At 41.6% G+C, this 12,151-nt stretch overlaps 1 protein-coding gene across 2 annotated transcripts in view; it reads left to right on the top strand.

The window, feature by feature from the left end:
* capza1b (capping actin protein of muscle Z-line subunit alpha 1b) overlaps positions 1–12,151 on the top strand; it is a 60,097-nt gene that overhangs the window by 31,969 nt on the left and 15,977 nt on the right. For both annotated transcript variants that reach the window (XM_059653323.1, XM_048553409.2), the window contains exons 2-6: positions 2,965–3,028; positions 5,228–5,279; positions 9,890–9,953; positions 10,967–11,173; positions 11,821–11,900. In XM_059653323.1, coding sequence (XP_059509306.1) covers positions 2,989–3,028; positions 5,228–5,279; positions 9,890–9,953; positions 10,967–11,173; positions 11,821–11,900 — 443 coding nt within the window. In that variant the 5' untranslated portion in view covers positions 2,965–2,988. The remainder of the gene's footprint in view (positions 1–2,964; positions 3,029–5,227; positions 5,280–9,889; positions 9,954–10,966; positions 11,174–11,820; positions 11,901–12,151) is intronic.

Raw genomic sequence — 12,151 nt, 5'->3', positions numbered from 1 at the left:
TGAGTTGATCCTTCCACGAGTCTGTATGACACATCAGTGGGTGGTGCCTGTAGGACGAGTCAGTGTTAACCCTTTCAGACCCCTCTGTAGCAATTGCCACATTGCTGTTGCTAGGATGTCCTTTTGCACGAAGTGCCTTCCCACATTCTTACATTACTCCATTGATTGGATTTGAAGTGTACTTCATTACCTGTAAAATACTTTGGGTCATCCTGGGAGTCAGAAAAGATGTCACAAAGTCTTGTGATTCTTGCAACTGCAGTATTTGGATCTTGAGCTACCACCACTGGAAAATGTTGGTCCTAAATTTGGATAATGTGATGGGTGCCTCTTATCATTCCCAGTTATCCCTTCCTCTTGTGGCAGTTCAAACAAAAAACCTTGCTGGTTTGAGTGCCTTATGTCAGACTGAAGGTAGTAAATCGGAATATCATTACCTGTCATCTTAGTTCCACTGGTCTGTACAGTTGCTGTTGATTTAGTTAAAGCAACATTGCTCATTTGTTCCTTTTCACAAAATAGTTTGAATAGAATAGTTATTGCATAGAATGAGGCAATTCAGCTCCCCCACCATTCTGCCAGCTCTCTGCAAGAGCAGCTGTACTAGTCGTGTGCCCCTTTTGTGTTGGTACTGCACGTAATCTTCTCATGATCAGGTAGACAAAAGACAAACTTTGTTAATTCTCCAGTACCCAAGTTTCTTCCCATTTACCAAATCGTCATCTATCAAGATGGCAGCTAGGTAGCAGTGCAACATGTGGGCTCCTTTCCAAAACTAATTTCCTCCATCTGCTGTTACTGTTTTTGTTCTTGGACTTTTTTCTTTACGTTTTGGGGAGTGGGTTTGTGCAGTGTAGAGAAGATCGGCTTGACTGTCGAGCCATCACAGGGTGAGGGAGTACACCCTGGCTTAGAGTGAGGTTGCCTGGCATCCATGGCGGCAAAAACTGAGTTTGGCGCAGTCTGCTTGTAGGACTGTAATGCTGAACATTTTTATTTCTTTGTTTTTCTAAATTATTCCTAAGATGTTGTACATAGGTACCTTGTACATTATATGGTGCCCTAAGTGACAACTTTGTAAACTTTTGACTACACTCTTAAGTACATAACTCCATAAGACGTAGGAGTGGAAGTAAGGCCATTCGGCCAATCAAGTCCGCTCTGCCATTTAAATCATGGCTGATGGGCATTTCACCACCACTTCCCTGCACTCTCCCCGTAGCCCTTGATTCCTTTTGAGATCAAGAATTTGTCGGTCTCTGCCTTGAAGGCATCTAATGTCCCGGCCTCCACTGCACTCTGCGGCAATGAATTCCACAAGCCCACCACTCTCTGGCTGAAGAAATGTCGTCTCGTTTCAGTTTTATATTTACCCCTTCTAATTTTAAGGCTGTGCCCACGGGTCCTAGTCTCCCTGCCTAACGGAAACAACTTCCTAGCGTCCACCCCCTTCTAAACCATACATTATCTTGCAAGTTTCTATTAGATCTCCCCTCTCAACCTTCTAAACGCTAATGAGTACAATCCCAGGATCCTTAGCCGTTCATCATACGTTAAACCTACCATTCCAGGGATAATCCGTGTGAATCTCTGCTGGTCATGCTCCAGGGCTAGTATGTCCTTCCTGAGGTGAGGGGCCCGAAATTGGACATAGTCTTCCAAATGGGGCCTAACTGGAGCCTTATTAAGCCTCAGAAGCACATCGCTGCTTTTATATTCCAACCCTCTTGAGATAAACGACAACATTACATTTGCTTTCTTAATTACGGACTCTACCTGCAAGTTAACCTTTAGAGAATCCTGGACCAACATTCCCAGATCCGTTTACACTTCTGATTTGCGAATTTTCTTACCGTTTAGACAATAGTCCAAGCCTGTGTTCTTTTTCCAAAGTGCAAAACCTCATGTGACAAGAAACCTAATTCTAATTCTAACTTTAATCTAAATCACTTACTGTTTCTCCCTGTCAGCCAGTGTTGTTTTTTTTTAGGGGGTGGCAGCAGTGTTGGAAGCTGCTTGTTTAAAAATAGTTTAAATTTTTCAGGTAGTACTTATTTAACTAACTGATTTTACCATCAGCTCCAGCCATTCTCACTCTGTTGGAACCTGACCCACCTCCAGCATTTGACACATATCACATGTAATGTGTTAATGTGACAATTAATTTTCTTTCTCCAGCTCGAAGATTGAGAACTTATATTAACTCTTAGTGCCTTGGCTCAATTTAATGGGCTCCATCCAGTGTCTTTCATTCCCGTCCATATATTACAGCAAATCTTTTGCAAGCTAATTGAGATGAGTGGAAATGGCTGTAGAATATCATTCCTGAACCCATTTTGAAATCTTGCAATCACCAATAGTACTCCTCGCTAAAGAAGTGTCAGACTTTTTGTACCACAGTTTTCAATCTGAGACCGCTGCAGTTCAAGGTCAGTTTTTAAACCTGATTTTTGAGTACTATCTTGGACTCTGTTTAGTTTTACAGTAGTTTTACTACACTTGCTTGCCAAACGTTTCCAGTGATGAATTGATTGTACTTCTACATGTTCTAACTATATGAAAGGGATTGTGTAAAGGTGCATCACTATCAGCAGTGGCTGATAATTGCTGCTGTTTGCAAAATTGCAGTTTGGCCCTGATCGTTCTCATGTCACATTTTACTATCGCACTTCCTGTGGGCAAGGATAACTGCATGGCAGGGTGTATTGGTTGAGCTTGGAATTGTATTCTAATGAACAAAGTTATTGGTTGGTGAGAGATAGGGGTCAAGTAATGCAAAAAGTTTAAAAACTGTTCGTTCACAAAGTTGTACCCTCGAACCTCTACCTCAAGGTAAGTTGGTGCATGTGGAGACAGGATGCTGGCACAGAAGGTCTTGGCTGTGGCTATAAACTGCCTCCAAATTTGTTTATTGTGTGAATACTACAGTTTTGCTAAACATGTCAATTTCTGTTTCGATTGTAGGTGAATATAGCTACCAACTTCATTATGCATGCACCACCAGGAGAGTTCAACGAAGTATTCAATGGTGAGTAAATGAAAGATGCTCAGTCTTTTGGTATTATCTGTAACCTGTTGACAGTGATCAGTTATTGGCGCAGGCTTGGAGGGCCAAAGGGCCTGTTCCTATGCTGTAATTTTCTTTGATCAAAGCCATCAGCTATGCCCAAGTATGGCAATATGGATTAATAATAATTGCTGTTCCATTACCTGATTGCTGGCATGAGCAAATGTTTTGTTTCTTAATGTTTTGAGGTCTGTGGAACCTGGAATTCACATTTCTCAGTGACAGGTCAGCCAGTGCCGATTTCTGTTGCTGGCAAATTATGGGATCTATTTTGAGACAAGTTAAAATGTCTCAAGCACAATTAAGCAGGATTGTCAACATGAATTCAAGGAAGTGAGGCTGCTCTCTCATTAGAGAAATTTGGTGATGAGTTTAACCTGAGGGTCACCACTCCTTGTTTAAGGGATAAGGTTGAGAAGGTAGGGCCTTCATGATGACCTCAGTTAGTACAACAACTAAACCTGTGCTGTTGTCAGCACTTGGCATCACATGTTAGCTGTCCAAGTCTGACTAACTTGACAGAATTTTATTCGAGGAAGTAACAAGCAGAATTGATGAAGGTAATGAAGTTCATGTGGTCTGCATAGATCTTAGCAAGGCTTTTGACAAAGGTCCCACGCGGCTACCTGTTTTAAAAATTAAATGTCCATGGGATCCCCAGACATGTTGCAACCTGGATGCAAAATAGCTCAGTAGCAAGGGATTAAAAGTCAGTTTGGTTTATGTTCTGACATTTGCAAAACTGCACCTTCTGATAAGTCATGCTGTTTTGACTTGACACCCTAGTTCAATTTCAGTTTGAAAGGTTTAATTATTCACAATGACAGTGTAGGCCTAAGTCTATCAAAAAGCCTAACTATAATTGCTCAGCTGGAATGTTATACTACCTAATTCATTTATTCTCTGTCAAGTTGCTTTGAAGACAGCTGTATTTATCAACCAGAGTCATTGATGTTCTAGTGTAAAAAGCTACAGAATCGAAGTCACACAATATTTGAGATAAAATTGTAGGTGAAATAAAACAAACTTTTGAAATGTGTAAGGATCCCATGACGTAATCTGATCAAGGCAAGATGTTTTCCCACTGCCACAGGTAGTACTTTCCTTTTATCAGTGCCATAAACGGTTTATTTATTGGTTTCTGTTTGAGGTTTATTGTGTGCATTGGTGCTCGTGAGGTTGCCAGCCTGGGTGGCAGCAGTTCTCAAGTAATCGGGTGGCTTTGATATGCATGTGAGATTTCCTCAGGACAGGAGATACTGTAATCTATTCATAACAGAATATGACTTGGTTAATATTGGATGTAACTGTAATTTTAATTAAGCTCAAAAAGGCTGTCTGTTTAATTAGGTTAATTTTCAATTTTTTGTCATTTCTGTCCAAACTAATAGTCCAATCAGGAATAAGTTACTGAAATGCTTTTTTTTGTATATGGTGAGCTTTTCGTAATCTAAAATTACACTTTCAATGGCCACTAGATCAGTAATAAACATTTTCAAAATAGTCAGTTATTTTTAACTTAAATCATAGACAAGTACAGCATGGAAACAGACCTTTCAGTCCAACTCTTCCATGTCAACCAGATATCCTAAATTAATCTAGTCGCATTTGCCAGCATTTGGTTCGTATTCCTCTAAACCCTTCCTATTATACAAGCATCAGGATGCCTTTTAAATGTTGTAATTGTACTGGCCTCCACCGCTTCCCGTGGCAGTTCATTGCATACACACAACACCCTCTGTGAAAACGTTGCCCCTCAGCTCCCTTTCAAATCATTTTTTTTAACGTATTGCTACAGAGAGTCGTCGTGCACAACTTAATGTTCATTTGGCAATTCCTCAACCATAATTGCTTGTTTGGTTGGGAGTGTTTAGCATTGACAGTATGTGATCTGTGCCAATTTCTCCTGTTTTCAACTGAATTGCCCTGACCCCAGGAGTTAGATTTTAGTATCGGAGAATCATCCATTGGCTCATCAGTTTGGAGCTTCAAAAAAAAGCTAGTAACTTGAACTGAACCACTTTAAATTAACAGATGTTTACTGCAATGTACAATTTACGTATTAACCTTGACTAATGTAACAAATATTTCTTTGAACTTCGTTTTCTGATTACAGATTTAAATGATCAGCTTTTCTGTCTAAATGCTCTTTGTTTCCAGATGTCCGTTCTCTAATGAATAACGACACTCTTCTCAAGGAGGCAACTGTTCAGTAAGTTTCCTTTTCGTTCAGGAGGGATTCTTCCAAGGCAATATTTGTCAGTTTGTGTAATACTAGCGATTGGCTGTTCAAGGACCTCAACATTAGAGAGGAATAGAAAGAAGCTTTTAATGCCTCTTGACCTTGTTCCACCTTTCATTGAGATCATGGTTAATCTTTGCCTGAATGTCTTATTACCCCTCAATACCTTTGGTTAACAATTTCTCAAACTCATATTTGAAATGAACATATGATCTTCTCTACGAATAGAGGTTTGGGGAAATGGGCAAGCATTGGAAGCCTCTGGAGTAAACTACTTAGCTACTGTGGATACGGTGTACTGTCAATTGGAAACATACTTAACTTGCTTAGAGAAAGTTGATTGGCATTCAACTTGTGTATTGGGGCATCTTACCCCAGGTTTAATGGTGATAAATGATGCAAACGATAGATGATAAGTAAAGTGCAGCAGTTAGTGTGGGTAGTTTTCAGTTTCAGCGGCAGAAGTCTGTGAGGAAGCGCAAGGGCAGGCTGGGAACGTAAACTTCCACCTAATAAATTTGGGAGTTAGCTAATCCTGAATCCCCAGATACTTTGTTCCAGGAGGCAGTCACAACTGTTAGATTAATGTTAATTCGATCGGTGGGCAGGGACAGCAGTGTGTGACTGGAGTGAAACAGGTAGAGGGACCCTGCAGACAGGAACACAGGAGTTGTAGCCCTTCACGTTTTCCCACAGGTATGAGGCACTTGCTCCCTGCATGGATGAGGAACAGGGCAGCAGGAAGGATGAGTCAACTGACCATGGCCCAAGAGACCATTCAGGAGGGGGGGAGCAAAAAGACATTGTAGTTATCGGAGATTCCCTCATCAGGGGGATAGACAGTATCCTTTGCAAGTAAGATAAAGAATCCTGCATCCAAAACAAAGTTGCTGGAAAAGCTCAGCAGTCCTGAGGAAGGCGAGGAAGCATCACAGGACCTGAAACATTAACTCTGTTTTCTCCCCCACAGATGCTGCCAGACCTGCTGAGCTTCTCCAGCAGCTTTGTTTTGGTTCCTGATTTACAGCATCCGCAGTTCTTTTTGGTTCTTATTAGAGAATCCTGCATGGTGTGTTACCTGCCCAGTGCTAGGGTGCGAAAGATCTGACCGGCTTGAGAGGATACTAGAGAGGGAGGGATGTGAGCCAATTGTTGTGATCCATGTAGGTACAAACGACTCAGGCAGGACTAGGAAAAAAGACTTGTTTTGGGATTATGGAAAGCTCGGAACAAAATTTTAAAAACAGGTCTTCAAGGGTTATAACCTCTAGATTGCTTGGTTGAGTCACGTGCAAATTGGCACAGGCAGGCAAGGATCAGGGAAGTAAACGTGTGGCTAAAAGAGTGGAGTAGGAAAGAGGGATTCCTTTTCATGGGGCACTGGCATCGGTTCTGGGACGGAAGGGATCTATCCTGCTGGGATGGACTCCACCTCAACAGGGCCGGGTCCACTGTTCTGGTGAAAAGAGTAAATAGGTGGTTAAATTAGTAAGTGGCGGGGGGAGAAAGGGAGAAGCGAATGGAGAGGGAGAATAGCAATTAGCGTCAAGAAGAGCAACAGGTGACGAGGAATCTTCAACTCCATTGAAGATTAGAAAAACAGTTTAAAGGGAAGGAGACCTCGAGCTGTTAGTAATGGAGGTAACAGGACCCAAAAAGAGAGTGCAAAAAACTGGTATAAGGGCACTTTATCTGAATGCCTGGAGTATTCGAAACAAGGTGGATGAGCTGATGGTGCAAATCATGGCAAATGTGTATGATTTAGTGGCCATTACAGAGACATGGTTACAGGATGGTCATGACTGGGAGTTAAATATCGAGGGGTATCAAACTGTTAGGAATTACAGACGGGAAGGTAAGGGGGGGGGGTGGTGTTGCTCTGATTTTTAAGGATGATATCAGGGCAGTAGTGAGAGATGTAGGTTCTGCTGAACAAAACATCGAATCCATTTGGGTGGAAATTAGGAATAGCAGGGACAAGTCTCTGATAGGTGTGGTCCACCAAATAACAACATCGTGGTGGGCCAGGCAATAAACGTAGAAATAGCTGATGCATGTAAAAATGGTACAGCAATTATCATGGGGGATTTTAATCTACACATCGATTGGTCAAACCAGGTCAGTCATGGCAGCCTTGAGGAGGGGTTCATAGAATGCATCTGTGATAATTTCCTTGAACAGTATGTAATGGAACCTACGAGGGAGCAAGCTATCCTTGATCTAGTCCTGTGTAACAAGACAGGAATAACTAATGATCGCACAGTTAGGAATCTTCTCGGAAGGAGCGATCACAGTCTGGTTGAATTTTAAAATACACTTGGAGAGTGAGAAGGTTAAATCCAGTACCTATGTCCTGTGCTTAAACAAAGAAGACTATGAAGGAATGAGGAAGGAGTTAGCTAAGGTAGAATGGGAGCAAAAACTTTATGGTGGGTCCATTGAGGAACAGTGGAGGACTTTCAAACCAATTTTTTGCAGTGCTCAGCAGAAGTATATTCCAGTGATAAGGAAGAACTGTAGGAAAAGAGAGCCAGCCATGGATGTCTAAGGAAATAAAAGAAACTATCAAATTGCTTTTTTGTATGTTTTTTTTTCAAAGATTAATGGAAAACTGGTAGACTGGGGCATCTATAAAGGCTGACAGAAGCCTCAAAAAGTTATAAAGAAAAGTAAGATAGATTATGAGAGTAAACTAGCTCAGAATATAAAAACAGGCAGCAAAAGTTTCTATAAACACGTAAATCGTAAGAGTGGCAAAGGTAAGCATCGGCCTTTCAGAGGATGAGAATGCCAAATTAATAACTGGGAATGAGGAAATAACCGAGACATTAAACCGTTACTTCATGTTGGTCTTCACAGTGGAAGATGCACATAACATGCCAAAAACTAATAGCAAGAAGGTTATAGCAGGTGAGGACCTAGAAACTATCATCATGACTGAGGAGGCAGTGCTGGGCAAGCTAATGGGGGGCTAAAGGTAGACAAGTCTCCTGGCCCTGATGAAATGTATCCCAGTGTGCTAAATGAGGTGATGGGGGAAATGACAAATGCGCTAGTGATTATTTACCAAAATTCACTGGACGCTGGGGTGGTTCCCACAGATTGGAAAACTGCCAATGTGACCCCACTGTTTAAAAAAGGAAATAGACAAAAAGCAGGTAACTATAGGCCAGTTAGCTTAACTTTGGTAATGGGGAAAATGCTTGAATCTATCATTAAGGAAGAAATAGCAAGACATCTGGATATAAATTGTCCCATTGGGAGCACCCAGCATGGGCTCATGAAGGGTAGGTCATGTTTAACAAATTTGGTAGAATTCTTTGAGGACATTACTTGCATGGTGGACAGTGGGGAACCTGTGGATGTGGTGTATCTGGATTTCCAGAAGGCATTTGACAAGATGCCACACCCAAGGCTGCTACGTAAGATAAAGTTGCATGGTATTACAGGTAATGTATTTGCAAGGACGGAGGGGTGGTTGACCAGTAGAAAGCAAAGAGTAGGGGTAAATGGGTGTTTTTCTGGTTGGCAGTCAGTGGCTAGTGGTGTGCCCCAGGCATCAGTGTTGGGGCCTCAATTGTTTACAATTTACACAGATGATTTGGAGTTGGGACGAAGTGTGGTGTGTCAAAACTTGCAGATGACACTAAGGTGAGTGGTACAGCAAAGTGTGCAGAAGACACTGAAAGTCTGCAGAGGGATATAGATAGTCTAAGTGAGCGGGCAAAGGTCTGGCAGAGGGTGTACAATATTGATAAGTGAGAAGCCATCCATTTTGGTAGGAATAACAGCAAAATGGACTGTTTTAAATGGTAAAAAAAATTGCAGCACATTGCTGTGCAGAGGGTGTCTTTCTGCATGAATCGTTGAAGGTGAGATTGCAGGTGCAGCAGGTAATTAGAAGGGCAAATGGAATTTTGACTGCCATTGCTGGAGGGATGGAGTTTAAAAACAGGGAGGCTATGCTGCAGCTGTATAGGGTCCTGGTAAGGCCATACCTGGAGTACTGTGTGCAGTTTTGGTCTCCTTACTTGAGAATAGATATACGAGCACTGGAGGGGGTGCAGAGGAACTTCACTCGGTTGATTCCAGAGTTGAGCGGGTTGGATTATGAGGAGAGGCTGAGTAGACTGGGATTATACTCATTGGAATTCAAGAAGAATGAGGGGAAATCCTGTAGAAATAAGATTATCAAGGGAATGGATAAAGTAGAGGCAGGGAGGTTGTTTCCGTTAGCAGGTGAAACTAGGACTAGAGGGCATGGCGTCAAAATAAAGGGGCACAGATGTAGGACTGAGGTCAGGAGGAACTTCTTCACCCAAGGGATTGTGAATCTGTGGAATTCCTTGCTCAGTGCAGTGGTTGAAGCTACCTTACTGAATGTTTTTAAGGCAAGCCTAGGTAATGTTTTGAACAGTAAACGCATTAAGGGTTATGGTGATTGGGTGATTGGGAGCTGAGTCTCAAAGATCAGCAATGATCTGATTAAATTGCAGGGCAGGCTCAAGGGGCCAGATGGCCTACTCCTGCTCCTAGTTATGTTCTCGTGTGTACATTCATTCACCTTCTTCTTCCCTTAGTGCATTTGCCCAGTATAATATGGACCAGTTCACTCCTGTGAAGATAGAGGGCTACGACGATCAGGTAAGGAAGAAACGTGTGATCTTAAGTGGATTGGGGCTATGGGGAAGCTTCAAAGATGCTGTTGCTGTTAATTCGTAGCCATTTTGAGTGCTACCCTGCCTGTTCTAATGTGTTCCTGAAACAGTACTACAACACTATCAAGAGAGGAGCAATTCAAAGTTATGAAATGTTTGCATGTGGTATGTTCACGAGAATGGCAGCAATGCCACTTTATTCTCATCTTGCTACTTGCATCCAACTGACCCTCCCAGCGTTGCTATGATAGTTGCCTGACAATGACCTCTGACTCCCATCACCTATGAAGATGGTCCCAAGACTCTTGACAATCATCTGGAACTAGTTCAATCCAGAATGGAAGATTTGCTAATCTAATACTTGTGATCCACGGTACTCCAGTGTCCTGTTAATGGTTGACCAGGTAACTTGGATCACAGATGTGACTGTTAGAGCAGTAAATCTATCATTGATACTAGAATTCTTCCACGTGTCTGTAGAGAACTCCCTAATGCACCTGTAGATAGTGTCCTAAAGAAACAAACAGGCCTGGCAATTTCTGTAGCTTCTGCTACTTAAACGTCAAAAGTAAGCTTTAACCATGATCTTTTTGCAGCAATGACATAGTGATAATGTCACGAGATTAACAATCCAGGTTTTTAACATCTGTCGAAAGAATCTGGTGACAGGTGTCTGTGCGCATGCTGATTGTCTTTTGCAAGCTCCCTTTGGAATGAGGAAGGGAACAAAAAAGTTTGGAATTGCAAGAAAAATGTAGACCTTGGACGCTTGCACTGTGTCCCTTTTAATCGCCAGCCGTTCACGTACCTACCATCCTGTTATCACTCTTGGTTTCCCTTCAAACTACCGGTTGAAACCCTGTGTTCTTATCTCAACTGGACAGAGGAATTAAAGAAAAATGTTGGAAAGAAGTGCATACAGCATTTATTACATAGATTTTTGTACATTTGTTTTGTACCCAGAAGTTGAAAGTGTTAAGCTATGACATTTTTGCGCAGGTCCTGATTACAGAGCATGGAAATCTGGGTAATGGAAGATTTGTGGATCCAAAGAATAAACTATCCTTCAAATTTGATCATGTGAAGAAAGAAGGAAGTGATGTCCACCCTCAGGAGGGTGAGCCTGCGATAGAATCTTGGAGAAGTGCCTGTGATAATGCAGTGCGGGCGTATGTGAAAAACCACTATCCCTATGGCATCTGCACTGTTAAGTATTGTGACAAGCTGTTGTGACCTGTTCTGTTTTATACGGTTCAAATTTTATTGGTGTGGGGTTTTTTCTGAGATCATTAGCTGATTACTCTGACGCGATGTATAATGACTGGATGATAATTGGCCGGAGCTTCCAACTCATTGTCATTGACCATTACATGTGTCAGGTAAGGTCAAAAATTATCTTGGCTGTCATTGTCTCAGTTGAGCGGTTTGCTGACTTGCACTGTTCAAGCTTGTGTGTAATCTGTTTTTGAAGTTAAGAAGAGTGAGGATAAAGAGATTCAACTTCTATTGATTTTCAGCTGCAGAGTCTTGATAATTTGCAAGCCTTGAAATGGGGTCACAGTTTGGGCAGCACTGTTGGAGACACGGCAGCCAGAGGAATTATCTTATTTATGCCCACCCTGTGAACTACCCTGTATTTCCAGAATTTTTGTTTCTTATTACTGCAATACCACTGCTCAACTTCTGATATCTTAAAAAATACCAACTTTTAATTGAATTTGCCAGGCCAGTAGTAGCAAAGTTATTGTGTTGTGTACTTACCACTGTAAATAAAAGACCCAAATAAGGGTTGTTATTGTGACAAAAGCTTGCTTTTCTTCTTGTGTGCTGATATTTGAATTTCTATTTTGTAGATCTATGGTAAGACTATTAATGGACAGCAAACTATTATAGCTTGTATTGAAAACCATCAGTTTCAGCCTCATAATTTCTGGTAGGTATGTTTACTTTTCTGTGAGTACATACTGGTGATTAAAATGCAATTTGAACTACCAGAGCAGTTAGAATCTGTTCAACTTTTGGGTAATCAGTCTCGTTGAAAAGAAATTGCAATTTTGACCTCTCTTTTTAATGACACCTGTTCAGTCAGTGCTATAAACTTGGCTGAACATAAACAAGAGCACTTGTAGCTTATTTGATCTCTTGAGTTGCTCCACCATTCATTTAAGGTTGTGACTGATCTTT

This window comes from Stegostoma tigrinum, chromosome 21 (assembly GCF_030684315.1).
Source record: "Stegostoma tigrinum isolate sSteTig4 chromosome 21, sSteTig4.hap1, whole genome shotgun sequence".
Lineage (NCBI taxonomy): Eukaryota > Metazoa > Chordata > Chondrichthyes > Orectolobiformes > Stegostomatidae > Stegostoma > Stegostoma tigrinum.
The sequence above is the reverse complement of the archived record's forward strand: the minus strand, read 5'-3'. Positions and strand labels throughout refer to the sequence as shown.